A 25,654-nucleotide genomic window follows, 5' to 3' on the forward strand; every position below is an offset into this window, starting at 1 on the left:
TTAACATGCCATTGTTGTGTGTTATGCCTGATGTAAAGACTCTCGTCTCTGCGAGCCTACCACACAGATTTAATACTTGTCATTTTTAGGGCATACCTAACAACCTGTGTTTTCTTTCTCTCTCTCTTCCCCCCCCAATCTGTCCCTCTGAGTTACATGTTGGTCCTGGGATTGAGATGCTGACCTCTTCTGCCCCTCGGACCTGCTTGATCCATCCTGGTGCCCTGTGTCTGGTTGGAGTTTTATCGCACCGCTCCTGTGGAGGACGGCCCCATGAGGACAGTTGAGGGTTACACCTGGAAGATGCTCTGGACTCTTACAGTAATGCTTTTATGGCTGAGGACTACAGTCGACTTGCTAACTTTAGGACTGCAGTTATCATGAACAGTTTTGCACTCAAGTTTCCATCAATGAAGAGTTTATAACATCAACGAAACTGACTTCATGTTAAAACTGTTAATATTATAGTCAGGCTGTCTGTTGCCCAAATGAGTATGGGTTCCCTTTTGAGTCTGGTTCCTCTCGAGGTTTCTTCATGTCGTCTGAGGGAGTTTTTCCTTGCCACCGTCGCCACAGGCTTCATCATTGGGGATAGATTAGGGATAAAATTAGCTCATCTTTTAAGTCGTTCAAATTCTGTAAAGCTGCTTTGCGACAATGTTTATTGTTAAAAGCGCTATACAAATAAACTTGACTTTTGTAAGAACTGTTATGATTGGCTTTTGTTCTCTCCCACACTCTTGTAAGAACTGTTATGATTGTCTATCATGCTCTCGCCAGCGATGTTTTGGCCAATTACATTGTAGATAACACGTATTCTACCGCGAGACTTAGCGAGACTAAAGATGGCGAAAATGTAAACATTTAACATCGTCGTACGCTTGAGTATCACGAAGGAACATACCCCAACCCCCCTCAATGAAAATAACATCTCAACGGATTTGGCATAATATCGATTTTTGCTCAGAAAAAGCGGAACTCCGTCGAAAACTCTCATCCCTGATATCGACAATGGACCGTATGGGAGATGGATCTGATAATAATGGCCAAGAAGGTTAAGGTCGCTGTACCTAACGTACAGGTGAAGCAGCATCACATGACCTCAGCGAGAATACATTTTCATCAACCCAATAACACACAACAGGTTATGGGAAAAAAAACCAACAAAAACTCATCTAGATAATTACGTAGCTCTTCATCTCTCTCTCATATCTGTCTCCACCATGCTCTAAAAGCTGTTGAAGAATGATGACTAAAATTAGTCATGAGAGAAAGGTTTTCCAAAGAAATGCACAAAAACAAAATATAAAACAGTCAAACTTTTATTTATATATATATATATATATATATATATATATATATATATATATATATATATATATATATATATATAGTACAAAACACAGAAAACTGAAGGCCTGCGATTTTTACTTTAGGAATTGTTTAAAAAGTCATTATTCAGTTTTGCACCAAAATATTATACATCACTATTCAGAAACATTTTGAATCGCAATTTAAAAAATAAAAAAAATAAACAGAAATGCAAGCAGCTTTGGAAAGCTTTTAAAAAAGTTAATTCGATGAGATTTTCTTTTCTTCTGAACTCTCAGGACATGGAGACCCCCTCAGGGTCATGGTGGGGAGTTTTAATGAAATGACTTTTGCATTCCCTTGCAGTACTTTAATGTTAACCTTGAAAATGATCTTTACTGTGAGAGCTTGCACCAAAAAAAAAAAAAAAACCCCATTACCCTTAGGTTGTTCCAGATTAATGGGCCGGTGGGTCTGAAAGATTATTATATATTGTTAAATACCTTAAGCTCATGCACCCATTCTACGCCCATTTTCAACAAGCTCCGCCCTCAGAATCTGAGCTGGCACCTCGAGTGTGTCTATAAAATGATTGACAGGAGGCGCATTCCGGACGGGAAAACACTTTCCCAAACATATTTTCTCACCGACTTTGTAAACTTTTTGCTCATGCCACGTCGCAATCCAGCATTTGTTTTGGCATCACGTTCTAGTTCCTCTAGGACTACGTTCAGACTGCACCCTGAAACGACCCATATCCGATTTTTTTGCCCATATGCGACCTGTATCCGATTTGTTATTGACAATCTGAACGACACAGATCCGATTTTTTCACATGCGACCCAGGCCGCTTGGATATGTGGTCCTAATTCCGATGCATATACGATATTTTCACATGCGACTGCAGTCTGACCGGACAGGTCACATTCATGCGACCTACACGTCATCAACAAGAGACAAACGTCACTATTCTGCGTTGGCTAATCCCGCCTCTTTGGTGGAAAACAACAACATTTGTACAGTTTTCAGAATTTAAATAGACTTTTATAGAATTGATCAAGCTAATGGTGGATTTGGTAGGGACCTGGATGTTTATCTGTTAGCCTGATTAAATAAAACACAGTTTCTATAACTGATTTATAACTTAAACCATCCTGTATTACAAGATTGTTCTGGAAATTTCCAGTAATTTGACACCTTCGGTCTCCATCGCAAACTGCACTGGTGTTTGTGCACCTTGAGCCAGCGCTGAGTGAAGTTGCAGAATTCAGCTGGCTATAAACAATCTAAATAAATATTTATAAAAATGTAGAAAAAGTTTATTAATATGACGAAATAAATACGTGCAAATTATTAAGCCTGAATTAAGAGTTTGGTAATACAGCGGCCGTATCCCAAATGACTGCCTACTGAAGCTCGAGTGCACTATATAGAGTTTAAAAATCCATTACTTCCTAGTAACATGTAGTGCACTTATATAGAAATTAGAGAGACATTTAGGAGTCAACCCTCGTTACCAGGCTACACGTTTTCATTTCAGTTCAGAAACAAAAACACACACGAGACCTCACACTTTAACACTAACCAGATAATTAAACAAACAAAAGAAATCATTAAACTTGAAGAGTGCGCTTTTTTTTGGTTTACGTATTACGTAGATGTGCTTATTACGTGTCAATTTGCGCATGCGGGACACTTTTGGGTCGTTTTCCGTTCATATTGGAGATCGCATACAAGTCTCATATAATTGGTAATGTGAACGGCCTAACAAAAAAATCGGATTTCACAACAAATCGGATATGGGTCGTTTCAGGTTGCAGTCTGAACGTAGTGTAGGTTATTTGCACAAGTAAGGAATCGTGGATTGCACCTTTAAAGTTTACATTTAAACGCATGTACGACTTCCAATCAATCAATCAATCAATCAATCAATCAATCAATCAATCAATCAATCAATCAATCAATCAATCAATCAATCAATCAATTTCTGGCTCCCTGCTTGGGCTTTGAAAAGAGGAAGATTGTAACACACTACCTTTTACTTTCTTACACTTTCTCTGTCCTCTTTATATTTAAAAAAAAAAAGGTCCCAGGTTCCTGAAAAAGGTTCCTGGAGTGAAAAGCTTGTGTAACGTCAGGCGGTTTTAAGTCAAACCTTTGCACAGCCAAACAGCTTAAAATTCCTGTGTGACGATGCTTTCATTCTAGAAATGAACTGTCTTTCTTCAGGCTGAACTTTTGTGCTGCGCATGTAGTAGTAGTAGTAGTAGTAGTAATAAGAATAATAAAAGTAATAAACAGTAATAATAAGAGACAGTGGAGATGTTCATGCGTTTTGCTCCTCTCTGTTCTGCAGCAGTCTCTGCTCCACTCTCCGACTGATGCGCTGGAGGTCTGAGTGGATGCTCGGACTCCGAGCGAGATCTTCCCGAAGACTCTGAGCGATTTCTAACCGAGAGAAATCTTCAATATGTACGAGCTTCCTCACCACCTGCAGGCAGCGCTCCCTCAGGGAAAACACTAACACACACACACAAGCAAATGAACAGAAATGTCACTCTTCCAAGTCCTCAGTTGGTTCGTATGTAAGACTTGTAACAAAAGCTACATGCTCTTCATCACCAAACAAACCTAACCACAGGCACTCGGCGCTAGATACAGCAGAGTATTGTGAGGTCCACCCTGCTGATGCCTGTATCGATACGGCAGCAAATATTCTGATGGTAGTCATAAAACATAAACATCACCTTGAGCCTAGGTCGGAACCGGACGTACGATTTTTTGGCGTTTCCCAAATCGCTGCGTTTTTTTTTTTGTTCGTGGAGAAAGACGCGCGTTGGCCGTAAGTTTGTCTTGCAACCTGAAAAAAACGTAAGCGCCTGTAGAGTTTGACATGACAAAGAACCTCTGTGGCTCAAAAATCAGCACGTCACACGCGCGCCCTCCGTGCGTTTCTTGTGTTTTTTGCACGTAGACCAGCCGTAGGAGCGCGTACGGCCGGTTGCGACCGAGGCTTTAAGTAGCAATGACAGGCCATTGTTTTTTTTTTAAAGTAGCTGTCAGGGTTGTTTAATGTATCAAATTAAAGAGCGTGAAGATCTGAATTGAAAACTTGTTTAATTTTGTAAACACGTCTTTATTAAAAAAAAAAAAAAAAAGGTTATGAACATTTGAAAATCCAGTGTTTTATAAAATTTCCATTTCGGTCCATTGCCCTGGTCACAACCCAGCAACCATTTTCCATTGGTTTAATTTTCCGTTCATGAGAAAAAAAAAAAAAAAAAAAACTCAATCAGAAATGAAAAGACCAAAAAGCCAAAAATAAAGAATTTTAGAATTTTGAGTATCAGGGTAAGAATTACAGATCAAGGCTTCTTCTTGTAGATCACAATTACGCACCTTGAAGGATTAAAAGTAACACCAGTGAAATTGGTCCGTCTTTTGTGTTTAAACATAAAAGCCAGAATTTAGCGGGTATGTTCACTTTAAATTGTCGGAACTGAGCATGACTAACAACAGTGGTGCTCGAATGCGCCGTGTACAAGAGGCTCAAACTTTCATTAATTCTCTTCAAAACAGTTTCATTGATATTTATACGCCTTCTCGTTTTTTCTCCATGAAAAAAAATATTAGGAAAACCACAGATTTTTAGGAAGGGTACAAAATTTCTCAGTGGTCCGAGCTTTCACAGGCGTTCAGTGGATTTTATTGGGGGGAAAAAAAAAAAAAAAGGATCAAGGATTTGTCGTCGCCATTGTGATTCACAGTGAGATTCAGTTTGACACACTCTTAGCAGCAATTAAAAACGGGATTTAAAAAAAAAAAAATCAATATGACAAAAAAAAAAAGTCAACATGAGGGATTCGGCCACTAGGTGGGTGTTAAATTTAGACCCCGTCCACACGTAGCCGGGTATCTGCTAAATCGAAGATATATTTTTCTACGTTTTGGCCTGTCATCCACATGAAAACACATCAAAAACGAATATTTAAAAAAACCTCCGGGCAAAGTGAAGATTTTTGAAAACTCCGTGTATGCCTTTTCGTGTAGACAGAGATAACCGGAGTTTTGCGTTTTAGAACGTCACAATCTGCGCCAAAAAAATGACAACAAATCTGCCCTGACGTCAAACGTGCGACCTTTGTTTACTGCAGAAGCCAGATTAAGCATGGACAAAGAGTAATGGATCGGAGTAGTGCCTTGAAAGCGTTAATTATTGTGCAGGTGCTATTTACATGTTTAATTTTAGAAGCCCAACTACTGCTGATGTGATTAGGGGGTAGGATTTGGGGAAATAATGCCATCTACAGGTTTGGAATGCTTATGAATGTGATTGAAAACGCAGATGTTCGGTTATGTGTGGAAGGGATTTTTTTTCGAAGACGAGGTGGTGTGGATAAAACATTTTTATAAACGGGGGGGGGGGGGGAATGTTCGGTTTTAAAAATACCCGGCTACGTGTGTACATGGCCTTAACCAGTGTTGGATTTGAAATTGAAATGATTGAATGTTAGATTTACTGTAGATTTAAAGCTGCATTAAGTGAACACTTAAGTTAGTTTTATAGTTTTAGTGTTAAGACTTTATGATTTTAATATTTTAGAGCTTTTTAAGATCCTTTATTATTTTAAACTATTACATATACTATAACAGTGATTCTAAACTATTCCTGTGTAACTTGACCAAGTTACTGTGTGACCTTCGTCCAGGGGAGAAGACACTTCTTTGCTAGACTAAACATGTCTTTGTTTAAAAATTGTCGTTAAGAACATCCGCTGATATGAAATGTATACAGGACATTTTGCTCATGATTGAGCCAAGGTTTCACTCTCACACATACATATTGATGGAATTAAGATGTGTTTTGCTCAGTCCAAGGTTTACTGACCTACATCATCATACCATCACACCATAGTCTGACATCCTATGACGCACACACATAGCATAGACACACCCACAGCTGCATATCCACACAGGCAGATATCAAACAGTGATGTCACTTCATCCACAGATAACACACACACAAAATCTCCTGGATTCTCTTGTCTCATGGGGGACTTGTGAATAAAGATTGCGAACTCATGGGGTTCCTGTCTTTCTTTCGCGACTCACCCCCAGACGTCTGGGTGACACAGGGGGACTGATTTCGAGATGGTGAGGGCCAGAGGTGAAGAAACCTTTCAGTGGGAATCATGAGTTTCAAGCTGATTGAACCAACAGCGAGCAAGCTGGAAACAACAACAACGCACACGGACCGGTGACGAATATCACTGAAAAACCCAAGATGGCGGCGCCTGTGGGTTTGGTGTATTGCATTACGCAACATTAAAAAACACCTAAAGTAAAAGCTCATCACAACACTGCACAAAATTAACAATATATGCCATAAATGTTTTATGTACACTACCGTTCAAAAGTTTGGGGTCACTTTGAAATGTCCTTATTTCTGAAAGAAAAGCACTGTTCTTTTCAATGAAGATCACTTTAAACTAATCAGAAATCCACTCTATACATTGCTAATGTGGTAAATGACTATTCTAGCTGCAAATGTCTGGTTTTTGGTGCAATATCTCCATAGGTGTATAGAGGCCCATTTCCAGCAACTCTCACTCCAGTGTTCTAATGGTACAATGTGTTTGCTCATTGCCTCAGAAGGCTAATGGATGATTAGAAAACCCTTGTACAATCATGTTAGCACAGCTGAAAACAGTTGAGCTCTTTAGAGAAGCTATAAAACTGACCTTCCTTTGAGCAGATTGAGGCCAAGTTTACATTAGACCGTATCTGTCTCGTTTTCTTCGCGGATGCACTGTCCGTTTACATTAAACCGCCGGGAAACGGGAATCCGCCAGCGTCCACGTATTCAATCCAGATCGTGTCTGGTCCGGTGCTGTGTAAACATTGAGAATACGCGGATACGCTGTGCTGAGCTCTAGCTGGCGTCGTCATTGGACAACGTCACTGTGACATCCACCTTCCTGATTCGCTGGCGTTGGTCATGTGACGCGACTGCTGAAAAACGGCGTGGACTTCCGCCTTGTATCACCTTTCATTAAAGAGTATAAAAGTATGAAAACACTGCAAATACTGATGCAAATACTGCCCATTGTGTAGTTATGATTGTCTTTAGGCTTGCCATCCTTCCACTTGCAAGTGATAAGTGACGCGCATACCCGATATGCACTGAGATCACACACACACAGCGGCTCAGTCCCGAATCACTGCTCGTGCACTCCACTCACGCGCTCTGGGAGCTGCGCAGGGCCGGAGTGCGCACCCTCCAGAGGGCACTCACTGTTCAGGGCGGAGTGATTTGGAGCGCAGGATGCCTGCGGAGCCGAGCGTATCCGTGTATTGGCGTTGCTGTGTGCACGCTAATCGTTTTAAAAACGTTAATCTGATGATCCGCTGATACGGTCTAATGTAAACCCCACCTGAGCTTCTGGAGCATCACATTTGTGGGGTCGATTAAATGCTCAAAATGGCCAGAAAAATGTCTTGACTATATTTTCTATTCGTTTTACAACTTATGGTGGTAAATAAAAGTGTGACTTTTCATGGAAAACACAAAATTGTCTGGGTGACCCCAAACTTTTGAACGGTAGTGTAGATTAAACACTTTTAAATGTCTTTAAAGGTTAAACGAAAACATGCTGTTCTCCTGTATAAACGTATGGGAGGTTCATCAGCGCAGCGGCGCGCTGTCAAGCCTACCTTAAAGGAGATACGCAGAGACTTTATTTTAAAATAAATTTCTGAGTGGATAGTATCTCCATCCTTGACTCTTGGAAGCTGCATAAATGGGAATAAAAAAAATATATATATTTTTGAGAGTTAAAATCGACCGCAAAGTTGGCATTGGAGCTGCCCCGCTGAGCCAGCCAGCCCTGAGTGCGTGACGTCACTGCGGTAACCGGTTTTAAGGCCGAGGCCTTTTACAGCTATAGACCAAAGTCATATCGATAAAAATTTACGGTGAAAGTAAGAAATACCGTTACCGACTCGCTCAACTAAGGCTGGGCAGACACTGCGATTTTTGGCCCGATTTTGACACGATTTTCACTCGTGCGACTATTTTGGAGATTGGGCCAATTTTTGGCTCAATCGTGCGTCTCGGATCGTGTAGTATACATGGGGTAACGACAAGCGATTAACACCTCACGACCTCGTCCCGATCGATCGGATGAAAATCAAACATGTTTGAAATCCTGGTCGCCCCTCGTGAGCCTATCGCACTGTTGAAGCAGCGTCACGAGCCGATTTACCCCAACCTGTCACACTGCACATGCGCGAACACAGATACGGAAGAGAAAACAAACACTGAGCAGCACTTCCGGTCTCCTCTTCTTCTTCACGTAGATGGGATTTATGACTCTTTGATGGGATCCGCATCTTTGTGCGTAGTGGATGTTCATTATGTCTAACTATTACAAATATTTTAAGTTCGTTTCTTAGACAACGATATTTTTTAAACTTGTTACCTCGTTTTTTTCGGTGACGTGGGCCGGTCCCCGCCCTGGGCGGCGCGGCGCGGTTGGGCGGCGGACTGGGGACAGTCCGGCCCGGTCGACAGCCGCGTCGGAGGCGGAGGGGCCCCGTCCCTAGCCAGCATTTTGGCAGGGAAGGCACGGAGGTGACTCGCCCGCGGCCCCGGGGGTAATCGGCGAAGTCGGGGCGGGAGGGGCGCTGTAAAGCTCGTGGCCGGAGTCACGAGCCACCTTCGCCCCCGAGCCCTTCCTGGTTTTACAGCGCCCCTCCCGCCCCGACTTCGCCGATTACCCCCGGGGCCGCGGGCGAGTCACCTCCGCGCCTTCCCTGCCAAAATGCTGGCTAGGGATGGGGCCCCTCCGCCTCCGACGCGGCTGTCGACCGGGCCGGACTGTCCCCAGTCCGCCGCCCAACCGCGCCGCCCAGGGCGGGGACCGGCCCACGTCACCGAAAAAACGAGGTAACAAGTTTAAAAAATATCGTTGTCTAAGAAACGAACTTAAAATATTCGCATCTTTGTGATCCGTTCTTTGAAAAGAGCCGTTCAAAAGACTGGCTCATTTGGCTCTTTTTTTAAATATTTATTCAGTTTTAAGAAGACAGCGTCTAAAGAAGCCAGATCCCTCTGCTTAGACAGTGACATCAATATTTCTGGACATACCTTTTATATAAAGCAACCTAGGCTTACATTATTGTAACCCCTAAACGCTCATAAATAACCATTAAAAAACAATGAGGGCTTCAATGAATGTCCATGCAGAACGGCTTTTCTGTAAAAAAAAAAAAAAAAAGAAGAACCCACTCAAGAACATGGTTATCAAGAACGCAAGAATATTTTATAGAAAAACACTTGTTTTACAAAAATATTTAAGTCTGAGATACAAAACAGATAAATAAATAAAATACACAAAAATGGAACAAACAAAATGACAATAGAATAAATTAAATGAACGTCCGTGCAAAGTAGTTTTCCCACAATATTATCATTAATATCGCCCAACATTATAAACTATCTGAAACACAGTACAGAAAAAGAACGACAGAAAGAACGGCTCCCCCAGCTCGAGACTCGGTTCTCATCGTTCATGCCTAGGAGCCGTTCAAAAGAATCGGTTCGTTCGCGAACGTCACAACACTATCACGTTACAGTTCCGGATACAAGAATCTGGAAGTATGGAAGTACAGTGTGAGCAGTCAGATCGCATCCGAGCATCGGATCGTATAGTGTGAGAACAGGAATCGTAAGCTGCGTGCTGTTTACCCCTGCGATTCACTCGTACAGTGTGAGCAGCAGCTAAATACCGCGATTGAAAAAAAAAAAAAAAATCACAGTGTCTGCCCAGCCTAAGACTGATTTGACTTCATTGATTGTGGGTTGACTCTCATTAAAACAGGATGGGTGTTATAACTTATGCAACATACATGTACATGCATGCATTTTCACTGATAAAATGTAAAAGGCTAATTAAATAATCAGATGAACTGAGACAATCGCATTCTGAAGCAAATTAAATAATCTTATACCGGTAGCTTAAACACACAATACAAGTTACATGTATTAATCTAAGTGCAGGTAAATTTTTTTTTTTTAATCCAAACGAGAGTCGGAGCTTACCCGTCTGACTTTCAGTTGTTTCGTTCAGTTCTCCGTTCATTCACTTCTTCCACGTAAGGGTGAGATGGCAGCGATATCCAGTTTAGAAATGAGACAGCTGCTCCACACATACCCCTTTTCCACCAAATCAGTTCCAGGGCTGGTTCGGGGCCAGTGCTGGTGCTGGTTCACAACTCGTTCAACTTGCGAGCCAGCTGAGAACCAGTTTGCTTTTCCATAGCTCGCAGTGCTAAGAGAAGCCACGTCATTACGTCGCTGTATACACGTCATTTCGTCGCTACGTTTGCATAAACCTTGGCGCGAATATCGAAGCAAAAACAACACGGAAGAAGCAGCAGCAGCAACAACAATAATAATAATAATAATAATGGATGACTTCGCATTTGTACAGTTGCTGCTTCTCGTCGCTTAAAAATGGCGATCTTTCGCGGTCTTGTTATAGTTGTTGGTCTTAACAACTCCGCCCCCCCCGCTGATGTAAGCGGTTCTTTCCTCTGGCCCAGCAGAGAGTTGGTGCTAGCCTGGAACCGGTTTTTCTGGCCCCAGAGCCAGTTCTTTGTCAGTGGAAACAGAAAACCCGGTTCCAAACTAAGCACTGGCCCCGAACCAGCCCTGGAACTGCTTTGGTGGAAAAGGGGCATCATTCACCGTTTCTTTACACTGTGTACTCCGCCATTACTGCACGGCTCAGGCAATTACTAATGGCCCTTTTCCACTACCCTTTTTCAGCTCACTTCAGCTCGCTTCAGCCCGACACGGCTCGCGTTTCGACTACCAAAAACCAGCACGACTCGGCTCGCTTCAGCCCTGCTTAGCCCCTAAAACTCGCACGGTTTTGGAGTGGGGCTGAAGCGAGCCAAACCGTGCCGAGTGAGGCTAGGGGTGTGAGCAGACACTCCCCTGTGCACTGATTGGTGAGGAGGATTGTCCTCACATGCCCACACACGCCCCGCGAGCACGCTGGGATCTGTAAACACCGTAAACCCGGAAGAAGGAGAATTACGAGAATTATGAAGCCTTATGCGCCTCGCCTCATCTATACGCTCTTGCCAGTATCTGTCCGCGTTGTCGGTGACAACAAGCCACAGCACCAAGACCAGCAACACTAACACTCCATGTCCTCCATGTTTATTGTTTACTATTCAGGTCGTGAGACTACCGCTTAAAAGCTCACTGATGTCACTGTTTGCGCTGCTTAACGACATCACGTGACGTCCACCCACTTTCGCCAACTCCACCCAATGTGTCCACCCACTTCCAGCCAGCACGGTTCAGCGCGGTTGTAGTCGAAATGCAACTCCAACAGCCCCGCTCAGCCCGACTCAGCACGGCACGGCTCAGCCCGACTCAGCCGCGTTTGTAGTGGAAAAGCGGCATAAAACCCGGGACGGAATGGGAGGTCACCGGTTTTGGCAACAACTGCAGGTCACTGCCCGAGTGATATGTCCCGTCCCATCCCGGGTTTTAGCAACAACCCTCGGCTCACGCTCCAGGAGGACTGGTGCAACTGAACTCACTTTCCTTTTCTTGTAGTTTTCTTTTTCTTTAATTGTTGATACTGCACCCTCTTTCAATACGGGCTTATAGCCAACGCTCCTCAACAGATCAGAGGTCTCATACGAGTCTTTAGTAAAATGTGCAGAGCAGAGGAGAGACCACTTCGTAGGCGCCTAATGTGCCCGTGAACTTCTCGCAAAACGCGTCCAAATCTTTGCAGTTTGAACATTCTTGGGCCACGAATGCAACGTAAATCCACCTTCTGTCATGTTGCTGCACCCGCCAGCAACACATCTACATGGCATTGCGATAAATTGGCTCAAAATGGAGGATCGGAGTTGCAGTCAGCTCTGTGTTTTAGTATAGCGGAAATGGCGATGAGACCGATAGACTTCCTGCTGTGACGTTACGGACATCAAGGTCATTCACTCAGACCGTTACCTATATAAATCACTTTAATCGTAAAAATGACTATATTAGATTTATTGTAAATGAAAGTGAGGCCATGGCTCTGCGTACAGTATATGCTTTAAGTTCCTATCTTTAAAAAATTAACCCATCATTTTTTTGTTGATCAGCTTGTGAGGTAAATTTTTTTTCCGAGTCTCTTATTTCCTCATCCAGTTTCTGGATTTTTGCTGTGGAATTAGAGGAGTACTCCTGACAAAACGCTCTAATTTGGGCCTTTCTGTACTTCGTTACTCGCGATGGGTTTTCGATGAAAACGAGCCGGTTTGGTGACGATGCGTGGCGATATACAGGCGAGCTAAAAGTTGTGGTCACACAGCAGGTGAACACTTGACTGTCATGCCTTTGTGTGCTCGAGTGGCCACGCCCGCTCACAGGAGCCAGTCGTTATGGTAAACACCTAATGCTGATTTGGGCTCAATCAGCACGTGCATATGAGGACACAGAAGCTTCGCAAAGTATTATCATCACGGTCATGTTTGTTTTAAACCGTGTTTATGACTCTGCTTTCGTTTTCGTAAATATCACACCTGATAATAAACCCTCTTCCTGCACTTATATCTGTCTACTGCTGCATACCTGACAGAATACTTTACAAAGTCTTGGTGAAAACAGTGCCCTTATATGCGCGTGCTGATCACACTCAAATCAGCATCAGGTGTTTCCCATAACGTCTGGGTCCCAAGCGAGCGCACAATGTGCTCCGAAGGATCCCTGAACGTAAATGCACTTTTTAAGTCTCGGTGACGGTTAGGCTGTTCCGAGCCGCTGTGTTGATGAGGCTCCCGTGAGCATCGGAGACATGGATTCGAGACAAATACATCTCAAGAGGCTCGACGAAGCTTCAGGAAATATCCCGCAACATTTTTGGCCACTCATGAGGTGGAGACACACCAAAAACAACTTGTGAAGCTCAGAGAACATTCACCATGCATCGCACAATTGGCGGTGACGCGCCAAGTATTCGCAAACCCATCACGAGCTGTAGCATGAGCAGGATATAAGGTGCAGTGCGGAACAAAGCCAGTGGGTGGCAGCAGGTCAACTGACACGCTCTCAAAACAAACGAGCACGGACGAGAAGCTGTATCCACTGCCAGCATTTTGGGGTTTCGAAAACCAAGGGAGTAACTTTGATTTTGACATTGGTGGGGACACAAAAGTGATCCAAGGCAGTTACCAATATTCGTCTGTAGGTGGCAGTAAAGGACCATGGATTTGTTGTATCTAGCCTAGCCTAGTAGTAGTAGAAAGAGGTCTCTGTAAAACGGTGAACGCAGCAGACTCAGCAGCAGACTCAGCAGCTGTCACGCTGTTGATTCTGAAATGCAAGTTGCACATCTGCATGGCCATGCAGTAGCCTACATCTGACTACTTTTGCCGCTTTTCCACTACCACCGCGGCTGAGTTGGGCTGAGCCGTGCCGTGCTGAGTCGGGCTGAGTGGGGCTGTTGGAGTTGCATTTTGACTACAACCGCGCTGAACCGTGCTGGCTGGAGGTGGGTGGACACATTGGGTGGAGTTAGCGAAAGTGGGTGGACGTCACGTGATGTCGTTAGGCTGCGCAAACAGTGACATCAGTGATCTTTTAAGCGGTAGTCTCACAACCCGGAGAGTAAACAATAAACATGGAGGACATGGAGTCGTTAGTGTTGCTGGTCTTGGTGCTGTGGCTTGTGGTCACCGACAACGCCAACAGATACTGGCAAGAGCGTATAGATGAGGCGAGGCGCATAAGGCTTCAGAAATTCTCGTAATTCTTCTTCTTCCGGGTTTACGGTGTTTACAGATCCCAGCGTGCTCGCGGGGTGTGTGTGGGCATGTGAGGACACTCCTCCTCACCAATCAGTGCACAGGGGAGTGTCTCCTCACGCCCCTAGCCCCACTCGGCTCGGTTTGGCTCGCTTCAGCCCCACTCCAAAACCGTACGAGTTTTGGGTGCTGAGCAGGGCTGAAGCGAGCTGAGTCGTGCTGCTCTGAGGTAGTCGAAACGCGAGCCGTGTCGGGCTGAAGCGAGCTGAAAAAGGGTAGTGGAAAAGGGCCATTACATTCTGTAAAACCATTAGGTCTATAAATTTAACATTCATTCATCGAGGATATGATCTAACACCAAGTTACATTGCTCCAGCATTCCTTTTCTCTGCAGCTATGCAGTAGCCTAGCTCTGATGCGTCCTGTCACGTTGCTAAACCTGCCTAAGGAGCCGCAGCAATACTTTTATGAAGGGTTTCCATACATCAAAAGGATTTTGTTGAGTTTTTAAAGCTCGACGGAAACCCTGCACTTACATTCTTGACTTTGAAGAAGAATGAACGAATGTCTCGTTTCTTGGGACGGGGGCCGTCGTCCATGATACACAAGTCAGCATGCGAGTCGTAGGGCAAGCATGCATGGACATCGAAGTCCAGCTCAATTTGTAGGCTGACGGAGAGTGGGGGGTGCGTGGGGTCGGTCAGGTGTGTACGTGAGAGATACGGGGGGTTGATGGGCGGGTAGTCACGGCTGCTGTGGGAAGTGTGCTGCTTTTACAGCAGATGGAGTGACAGCTGGGATAGCCAACCATGTAAGTTAGCGAGAAACAGGTAGCTAATCAGAGAATGATATCTACGTTAGAGCGGGGATTATTAGCAGTGTCATACATTTAACCCTTCGTGTGCCATATAATCATTGCTCAGGTTAGGACCTCGGTTTTATTGATCGTGATTACACAGTAGCGGCTGAATACTGGTAGGGACACGTCCCTAGCGTCCCTACCCAAAATTACACCTTAGTTAAAAACACCTGGCAGTTGGGAGTCATCATCATCATCATCATTCATTCATTTCTGTTATAAATTAAATGTTATGTCATGTGGATATCCTTACTGCAAACCTGTAAATACTGCCAAGTGCACTTAAAAAGTGAAACTAGAATTTTATTTCCATTTTACTGATATAATTGTCTTTACGGTTATTAATTCTGCAGTTTGAAACGGAATATTTCTGGCGTTAATTTAAGATCTCTTAGGACCTGAGTTTAAATATTTAAAGCATTGCCCTTGCTGTTAAAGATTAGTAAAGCAGTTGTTGTAATAAATTCTGTGCAGGATATGGTCATTACTCAAAAAAAAAAAAACACGTCTCGCAGTACGTATCGTATCGTGGCCTCTGTATCATACCTGGTAGTGTGATGTTGACCACAGATACTTGGCCGTTTTCTAGCGCATGGGGCAAGTAGATCTCTTTATTATTCACCAACATCGGGTCATCAGTCTTTGCGTCACGAAACATCCATGGGTGTCCTGTCAGAAAAACAGAGACATTAATGCCTGCGTACTGATGCCATCATTTTATCATCACCACCACCTATTGCTATACTCCCTCCATAAATGTTACACAAACATCTCCTTACTTATCCACTTTACTGGATTCGTTCATTTGTCCGTAAACACGTTTGTAAAACTCTCTCCAAACAGACGAGGAGGTGCTGATGGAGTGAAGTACGGTAAACCAACAATAATCAATCAGAAAGTATGTGTAAAAATCTGCGGCTGTGATGGTAACAGGAATTCCTGAGAACATGGTGATACTAATACGTGTTAATCCGTGAGCTTGTGCTGTGTGAATGTTCTAATTTGCATATTTCATGCATTTTATATATATACACACACACACACACACAGGTGTTTGTAGAGATGTTCCTGGGTTATTTTTGATATTACAACATTGCATCGATATTCTACGTAGTCTGTTTCAAGAATATATCATTTTTAACAATCGTTAAAGATCTAAAATTTTTTCCTTACTTCGCCTCTTGGTCATGTTTTTTGTCCAATTAATTATTTCATTAGGTAATTAGGAAATAATTAATTGGACAAAAAACATGACCAAGAGGCGAAGCAAGGAAAAAATTTTAGATCTTTAGAACATTCAAGAAAGCGTAGCTAACCATCAGCAACTAAATTCTAGATTTGTCAGAGCGAGCATACTATTTAAGTAAACAACCAGCCAACCAAAATATGGACTGTTAATTTGCATTTTTTCCCTTTTTGAATATGTTAAGGCAGCACGGTGGTGTAGTGGTTAGCACTGTTGCCTCACAGCAAGAAGGTCCAGGTTCGAGCCCCGTGGCCGGCGAGGGCCTTTCTGTGTGGAGTTTGCATGTTCTCCCCGTGTCCGCATGGGTAAGACATGCAGGTTAGGTTAACTGGTGACTCTAAGGTGGGGTTTACATTAGACCGTATCAGCGGATCATCAGATTAACGTTTTTAAAACGATTCGCGTGCACACAGCAACACCAATACACGGATACGCTCGGCTCTGCAGGTATCCTGCGCTCCAAATCACTCCGCCCTGAACAGCGAGTGCCCTCTGGAGGGTGCGCACTCCGGCCCTGCGCAGCTCACAGAGTGCGCGAGTGAAGTGCACAAGCAGTGTTTTCAGGACTGAGCCGCTGTGTGTGTGATCCCAGCGCAGATCACTTACCACTTGCAAGTGGAAGGATGGCAAGCCTAAAGACAATCATAACTACACAATGGGCAGTATTTGCATCAGTATTTTCATACTTTTATACTCTTTAATGAAAGGTGATACAAGGCGGAAGTCCGCGCCGTTTTTCAGCAGTCGCGTCACATGACCAACGCCAGCGAATCAGGAAGGTGGAGGTCACAGTGACGTTGTCCAATGACGACACCAGCTAGAGCTCAGCACCGGACCAGACACGATCTAGATTGAATACGTGGACCCTGGCGGATTCCCGTTTCCCGGCATTTCCAGGCGGTTTAATGTAAACCGACAGTGCATCCGCGAAGAAAACGAGACAGATACGGTCTAATGTAAACTTGGCCTAAATTGACCGTAGGTGTGAGTGTGAATGGTTGTCTGTGTCTATGTGTCAGCCCTGTGATGACCTGGCGACTTGTCCAGGGTGTACCCCGCCTTTCACCCGTAGTCAGCTGGGATAGGCTCCAGCTTGCCTGCGACCCTGTAGAACAGGATAATGAGATGAATGAGATGAGAAGTTTTAAGTGAAAGTTTACAAGTGAATTATCTGGAAAGTGATTGATTTTGATTGTGTTTTGAGGTTTTAAGTGAAAGATTACTAGTGAGTGTATTTTGGTAGTACAACCCCAATTCCAAAAAAAGTTGGGACAAACTACAAATTGTAAACAAAAACGGAATGCAATGATGTGGAAGAAAACCTTTCTGTGATGAACAGCTAAAATCCAGATTCATATATCAGTAATATCACTTGTAAAATATCTGAACACTTATACCGTCATTCTGTGCACACTGTATACTTTATATTTATTTAACTATTCCATACCTGATTTACCTGGATTACTTTGCACTATGCACATATTTTTGTTGTTTGCTTGTTTGTGTATACGCTTTTTAATCTGTTTTGTACTATGAGAGCTAAGTGAACCGGAGTCAAATTCCTCGTGTGTCCACATACCTGGCAATAAAAGTGTTTGATTCTTTGACACAATTACATACTAATTTGATCAAAATAGTCTGAAAACTTACTGGCATTCAACATTAAAACTTAAAGGTCTGATGACACGAACATGACTCTATGCAATTTCTCAAATAAACTATACAACATGGCAAACATGTTAGATTTCTGTTATAATTACGTGAAAAGAAGCTGTTGTTACGCGAATATCCAACTTTTAATTGCACAGCGCAAGAAAACTGGGTCCGTGGCTCGCGGCCATGTTGTGACGTCAGCGGAAGAACACGCTGCGGTTCGCTGGCTGTTCTACTCTGGTTCTACTCAATGGAAATGGCGCATGAAAACGCTGGTGAACTCTAGTGCTAGCTCTTCCTCTTCTGGGAGTCTAGAATTGTGTTGATCTCTTCCGAATAGAATCTATGATAGCCTACCCTCTTTACCCTTTGCCTCTCGTTGCTAGGCGGCAGTTACATGAAAGCCGCAAGCTTTCACAAGCAAATACGTGACTGATATCACGCCGACTTTATGATTACATTTATGATTATCATGTAGAATCTATAGCTCTACGTACCTTTATCTTGTGTCATTTCACAACACATGTTCTGACAGGATTGTCGTCTTTGGATCTGGCATAGCTACGAGTAGACCCCCTCCGGGATACTGGCAGTGTTGCCAGATTGGGAGGTTTCCTGCCCAGTTGGGCGGTTTCTGAACATATTTTGGGCTGGAAAACTTCAGCAGTATCTGTGCTGGAAAACTTCAGCAGTATCTGGCAACAGATACTGCTGACGTTTTCCAGCCCAAAATATGTTCAAAACCCACCAAAATGCACTTGAAACCGCCCAACTGGGCGGGAAACCTCCCAATCTGGCAACACTGTGTAGGCACTGCTGATGGTAGTAACACACGTTTGTGCTGAACTGAACACCCAAGAGATTTCTTTAAGCTGGGAAGGGTGTCAAAACAATCCAAATTGAAGTGTTCAGAGCACAGGACGGATGTTGGTGAGGGCTCCCACTTGTCATGAGTGCGCCTGACTTGCTTCACCCACTTCGCATGCAGCTCGGGATCTCTGGGAAACTTGAATAAACTTACCCCATCCTTGTGGGTTTTGGAGCAAAAGCCGGCAACACAACACGAAGGCATAATAACTAATATATATAAAATGTATAATAATGTATAATAATAATAATAATAATAATAATAATGACAAACTGAACACCTGTCGCATCAACAACAAACTAGTAAATTAGGAGGAAGGTTCTTTCGCTGACGTCATATAGCTCCTCCTCCTCTTTCGTCTCCTGGGTGCTGCAGCCCCGTCAAATTTGCCCAAATAGCCGCGTTTATCATAACTTGTAAAATAGGCGCCTTCGTGAATTAATATATGGATCATCGGGAATTACTTTTTATGTTAGAAAACATCGCCAAAGATGTCAAAAACGTGTCATCAGCACTTTAACTATGTTTCCAATGATATGGAACCAAATATTTGTTTTCTGGTATGTGGGCAATTCCATGTAAATGTCAACCTCACCATGCAAAAATAAAGCAACATGTAATACATCAAAACCACTCCCAGAGATCTCACCTAGGCCTGTATTTTACAGATGTGAATAAGTTGAACCAATTTGTCACAAGAATTGTTCCCTTCGCCTTCACTACTTTAGCTAATGACACGAATAACTTTGATCATGTACAATTCTATATTATTGGCACAAGCCACAGAAATGTATGCTAAAATCCACAAAACAATAGCCATCCTAAATATTATTTAAGAACTTTGATAGTTTTAGCTGATATTTAGAGAGTTTTTCAAAGGGTTATGGTGGTTAAATTGCTGATTTTCTAAACATATGCCATGTCTATTTCAGACGCGTCACATCCATAACGGAATTTCGTCACATCCATAACGCTGACTTTTCCTTCCGAAACTCTGCATGAAATACAAAATATTTTAAACAAAGATTTTTTAATATTCACCTTGGACCCCTCTATCAAATGGATATCTCCATTTCGAGATTAGGTTTACAATTTCACAGAGTTTGATAAAAATGTACAGTCACCCAAGAAAAGTGATACTTTTTCTGTCACATCCATAACGCATCTTTTATTGGCGTTTCCTGGCATGCCCTAGATATACTATGGGAATTGTTCTTGTTCTATCACTTCTCCAGTATGGTACAGCCTTAAAATATGCAACACCTGTTTAAATACCGGGAGACAATAAAACATGCACTGGGTCATTTGTTGCCATTTTGAGTTCAAGTGTCACGTCCATAACGCTGGAATTACTCATATAGAATGATGTAAGTGCATCCCTTTTGGAGCTACCTGTGGTCAAAAAAGCACTTTTTCTAAAGGACACGAGTAATTTTGCTAAATATGACATATATTGCCATACATTCACCAAAAATAACGTTATCACCACATTTTTTGCATGGTAAATAGAGCTATCACAGGGCTACCATAAACAACCAAGTGTATTTAGTCAAGCCTTTTGATATTGAAGATCATAAGTGTTAAATGTGATTTTTAGCTTGTAAAACAACCCTGCACATAGCTGATATTGCACACAGTTTATTTGAACCCATCACATGAAAGGGATTGAATCTGGTCTCTTCTGGATCACCCATTGGTCCTTCCATTTTCTAATTAGCATAAATTGATCAAAATTGACCAATCAGCATAGAGAACCCAATTTGACCTAAACTGTCACGTAGCAGCTTTTGAACTGACAGCGACGATATACTTTCCAGGAGGCCACGCCCCCGGACTCTTGGAGAAGGGCGTGACTGTGTTACGCAATCTGATAGGTAGGATCCAAACAGTTTTCCTGACCGGAAGTCAGTTTTCCGGACCGGAAGTCAGTTTTCCAAACGGGTTTTCTGATTAACTTGATAAACTTTTCCCTAAAGCCACAGGTTTAAACCACTGTCTTTGATGTTCCAGACATCTTCAAGCGTATTTGTGGAATTACGAAAACCACAAACAAATCTATTGTTACACCTTAAAAAGCTTAACCGGAGACATTTTCTGTAAAATTCTGACAGACCTACAAAAGTCCTCATCCTCATCCCAGTCTGCGGCTGCAGCTCGCCGTAAGACTGCGGCTGTCCCCGGAAATTAATCCACAGCAGCTGGATGGTGCGAGGGCTGCGGTTAAAGAACAGCACAGGAACCTGTAAGCTGCTCTTCAGAGAGCGGACCAGAGGGAGCTGCGGCCTCTCCCTGCCCTCCGGAGGCTGAAGCATGGCGGACAGACCCGGGCTGCTCCCCGGTGGTGTTAGGAACACCGCTGAGTCAGCAAACTTTCGGGTTAAAATAAAATAAAACAAAACAGTACTCGAAGTACTCTCTAGCTTCCGGAAGTACGCCTGGTATTTGTTTTCTTCTTCTTCTTCTAAGTGAAATGGCGGATTAGACACTACTCGGTGTATTACCGCCACCTACAGGATAATTATGTCCACTACTAGACCATCAATCTCATATTCTGGCAAAAAGGCCAGAGGATTTCTCATCTCATCTCATTATCTCTAGCCGCTTTATCCTTCTACAGGGTCGCAGGCAAGCTGGAGCCTATCCCAGCTGACTACGGGCGAAAGGCGGGGTACACCCTGGACAAGTCGCCAGGTCATCACAGGGCTGACACATAGACACAGACAACCATTCACACTCACATTCACACCTACGGTCAATTTAGAGTCACCAGTTAACCTAACCTGCATGTCTTTTGGACTGTGGGGGAAACCGGAGCACCCGGAGGAAACCCACGCGGACACGGGGAGAACATGCAAACTCCACACAGAAAGGCCCTCGTCGGACCCGGGGTTCGAACCCAGGACCTTCTTGCTGTGAGGCGACAGCGCTAACCACTACACCACCGTGCCGCCCCGCCAGAGGATTTTAAAAATCTAATTAGGCATGAAGTTACTTTTGGATCCTTCACTTGCAGCAGAGCAGGGAGGGTAATAGTGGTAACACCCAAGCTGGATAGGTCAGTTATCAGTGTATGCCTGTACTCACTATACATCTTGCATTCTAATAAACTGTGGAAAACTGTCTCAAGAACTTTGCAAACATCGCATAATCCATCCCTATGTTTATGAATCAGATGTAAATTTGAATTTAAGGCACAGTGCCCCAATCTGAGACGACTTGCTCAGGACCTATTCCCAGATAGGGGAGAGCGGGGTAAGATGAGCCAGGGGGTAAGATGAGCCACCCCCTGTTTCTAAGAAACAGTAAACAAATGTGACCATGTGACCACATTCAAAGGGGGGGGCGGGACCATTTACTTCCACTTGTGGAGAGGAGCACCACATGTCAAACTAGGTGAGGGAGATATTTATAAAAATGTGTTTTTGTGCTTTCTAAGTCAATTCCATGTTTGTCCACAGTGAAGATGATTTAGAGAAGACAAAAGTAGAATAATATTTAGACACATTAGGGTTAAGTTAGTGGCTTTCTAAGCTATGATATGAATGCTAATAAAAATAATTTTGATTAGCCTAATCCCCTTTATTAGCATTTTTCTACAAAATGGTGGCCACGGGGTAAGACGAGCCATTAGATGTGGGGCAAGTTGAGCCACTGGCTCAACTTACCCCATTGGTGGCTGAGCTTACCCAATATGGATGACACTTAAGTTTTCACATTTACTGGTCATATATGACAACAACATTATATATATATATATATATATGACATCAGATGAGGAAGACCAGTTGTTAGATGTGGGGGATTATGTTGTGGCAAAATTCACGGGGAAGAAGAAAGTGCATTTCTTCATTGGCCAGATAATCAAATTGGATGTCTTCGAAATAGAGGCAAGATTTCTCAAAAGAAGCCGGTCATGCCATGGCTCTGCAAGAAAGCCAACCTTTGTCTTCAAAGAGAAAGATGAGGTTGTCCTGTCAAGACAGGATATTGTGAAAAAATTGCCCCGCCCCTTTACTGTTGGGGGGACAGCACGGAGGGAGAGGCAAATGGTGTTCCCTTGCAATTTGAATGCTTGGAACATTGAATAATGATGAAATGATTGATGCATGTTTTAGCAATGTTTTAACCTACTGAAAGAAATAAGATTTTTTGGCACTGTTCTACTGTTTTAGTAATTTCTATAATATAGTACATCTCTCATTCCCTCTCTAACCATCCCTCTTTCTATCTATGCATATCTCTCTCTCTATCCATCTATCTATCCCTCCCTATCCCATCTCATTCTATCACCTCTCTCTTCATCTCCCCTTCTCTGTGCAACGGCCCTATCCCCCACTTGATTGACTTGACTTGATTCACTGACTGCATTTCTAATAATAAAAGTTGTTTACTTTGTTAACCTAACATGTTTTGTGTTGGCTCAGTTTACCCCACACAGTGGCTCATCTTACCCCGTGCATGGGGTAAGTTGAGCCACTTGACATTTTTTTTTCAAGTGGTAATATCACTCTAACCATAAGAGCTTATCAATTATTTTTTGCTCAGATAGTAACAGTACACTTTGAAATTTGGTATGGTGTGTAGACTGGAAGCAAAAATGGCTTTAACATGTAGTTATGATGAAAAATGTAAAAAAAGTGGCTCATCTTACCCCGCTCTCCCTGATAATGCTTTGTGAGCAGACTGACGGTTGGATTGCATACAAATGCCTACCCATTACATCCCTATCCCATTGGTATTGTCTCCCTGGTCTAATTGGGGCTGAAATTGAGTCTTTTTTTTAAGGATTCTTTTGCAAGTTTGTCTGCCACCTCATTCCCTTCAATGCCTATATAGGCAGGAACGCATAGAAAAGATACTTCACAACCCAATTTATGTAACTCATTCACACTCATCAGAATGTCCATAATTAGATCAGGCCTAGTGTTTGAAGAATGGACTCTTAAGCACTGCAGGACTGAAGAAGAGTCAGAGCATGTCACTACACTGTTAGGTCTCACTTCCATTACCCACTGCAGGGCTTTTATAATGGCCACAGATTCTGCCAGCAATGTCGTCACTGAGCCTGTACCCATTTCAGACATTTAGCTGTGGGATGTAAAAAGCACAGCTTACCTTCCCTGAATCTGGGTCTTTGGATCCGTCTGTGTATATTTGCAGACATGAGTTCGAGTTAAGCCGAATATACTCTGCTGCGGACTCACTACAAAATTCCACCTCATCATTGTGTTTATATTCATGCAAAGGTATTTGTTTTGATTGTGTTATCAATTCAAAAACACAACCGAAGAAGAAACTCAACGCTCACCGTCTCCCCCTAGTGGCGCATTTTAGCCAGCTGGCCGCCATCTTGCCACTCACATCGCGTGTATTTGGCTTGTGTGTTAAACCGTCGTATCTGATCAAACTTGCCTCAAGAAAAGTATCTCCTGACTCCTCCCCCCTTTCATTATATATATATATATATATATATAGGGTGTGATTTGTCAAAAAACCAGAAGGGGGGATGGTTTTTTTTTTTAATCATGAAACGTCACAAAATTAAGGTAACAATAGGCTAACAGCTCAATAACATCCGATGATATCAAATGAATAACACTAAATGAAAACGAACACAGGGCGGCACGGTGGTGTAGTGGTTAGCGCTGTCGCCTCACAGCAAGAAGGTCCTGGGTTCGAGCCCCGGGGCCGGCAAGGGCCTTTCTGTGCGGAGTTTGCATGTTCTCCCCGTGTCCGCGTGGGTTTCCTCCGGGTGCTCCGGTTTCCCCCACAGTCCAAAGACATGCAGGTTAGGTTAACTGGTGACTCTAAATTGAGCGTAGGTGTGAATGTGAGTGTGAATGGTTGTCTGTGTCTATGTGTCAGCCCTGTGATGACCCGGCGACTTGTCCAGGGTGTACCCCGCCTTTCGCCCGTAGTCAGCTGGGATAGGCTCCAGCTTGACTGTGACCCTGTAGAAGGATAAAGCGGCTAGAGATAATGAGATGAGATGAGATGAAAACGAACACTAAACCAGAGATAGTAAATTCATCTTCCTGTCTCTCTGACTAAATACACGAACACTAACACAACAAAGTTCGCATTGCTTGTCGCGTTGCTGTGATGTTTCTCTCCCTCCGGATTAAATGGACAGTGACTCGAAAATCACTGAAATACATGAATACTAAACGAACAGCTCTGATGGCGCAGTTCACATTGTGCGCAGCTTTCTGATTTAAACTGTTTTTTTTTCTCATCCTTATACTTCCTGTTTCATGGACTGTAACGGATTTGCTTATTTAGTAATTTTTATACAGAATTTACTTTGAAACTATAATCAGACACTCCAACGCCCCCCCCCAAAAAAAAAATCGGCCGTGAAAAAGGCGGCATCCGCCAAAAGGCGCGCTGTTTGCATCCCTGCATAGAACGCAAAGATATTGTTATTATCTACAATGTATCTATTTCCTGGGGACGTTCGTGAACATCAAAGCTGCCACTTCTGCCGCTTTTCCACTACCAACGCGGCTGAGTCGGGCTGAGTGGGGCTGTTGGAGTTGCATTTCGACTACAACCGCACTGAACCGTGCTGGCTGGAAGTGGGTGGACACATTGGGTGGAGTTAGCGAAAGTGGGTGGACGTCGCGTGATGTCGTTAGGCGGCGCAAACAGTGACATCAGTGATCTTTTAAGCGGTAGTCTCACGACCCGGACAGTAAACAATAAACATGGAGTCGTTAGTGTTGCTGGTCTTGGTGCTGTGGCTTGTTGTCACCGACAACGCGAACAGATACTGGCAAGAGCGTATAGATGAGGCGAGGCGCATAAGGCTTCAGAAATTCTCATAATTCGTAATTCTTCTTCTTCCGGGTTTACGGTGTTTACAGATCCCAGCGTGCTCGCGGGGCGTGTGTGGGCA

At 43.4% G+C, this 25,654-nt stretch overlaps 1 protein-coding gene across 2 annotated transcripts; it reads right to left on the bottom strand.

The window, feature by feature from the left end:
- Nucleotides 1–1,405: 1,405 nt before the first annotated feature.
- Nucleotides 1,406–23,969, bottom strand: vhl (von Hippel-Lindau tumor suppressor). 2 transcript variants are annotated; one of them, XM_060920122.1, is made up of 3 exons: nucleotides 23,872–23,969; nucleotides 15,536–15,658; nucleotides 1,406–3,831 (listed from the first exon to the last, which is right to left on the bottom strand). In XM_060920122.1, the coding sequence occupies exons 1-3, from the start codon at nucleotides 23,918–23,920 to the stop codon at nucleotides 3,638–3,640; spliced, it is 366 nt and encodes a 121-aa protein (XP_060776105.1). In that variant the 5' UTR covers nucleotides 23,921–23,969; the 3' UTR covers nucleotides 1,406–3,637. The 2 variants fall into 2 exon arrangements, with proteins under 2 accessions (XP_060776105.1, XP_060776104.1); XM_060920121.1 differs by lacking the exon at nucleotides 23,872–23,969 and adding an exon at nucleotides 20,870–21,216.
- Nucleotides 23,970–25,654: the final 1,685 nt, after the last annotated feature.

This window comes from Neoarius graeffei, chromosome 4 (assembly GCF_027579695.1).
Source record: "Neoarius graeffei isolate fNeoGra1 chromosome 4, fNeoGra1.pri, whole genome shotgun sequence".
NCBI lineage: Eukaryota > Metazoa > Chordata > Actinopteri > Siluriformes > Ariidae > Neoarius > Neoarius graeffei.

Excerpts from the sequence above, each read along its gene's own strand:
- vhl (XM_060920121.1), bottom strand. The coding sequence starts at position 21,068 with ATGCTTCAGCCTCCGGAGGGCAGGGAGAGGCCGCAGCTCCCTCTGGTC. Across the intron at positions 15,659-20,869 it reads GAGGATGAGGACTTTTGTAG|GACACCCATGGATGTTTCGT; the intron begins GTCTGTCAGAAT and ends TTTTTCTGACAG. Across the intron at positions 3,832-15,535 it reads GGTCAACATCACACTACCAG|TGTTTTCCCTGAGGGAGCGC; the intron begins GTATGATACAGA and ends TGTGTGTGTTAG.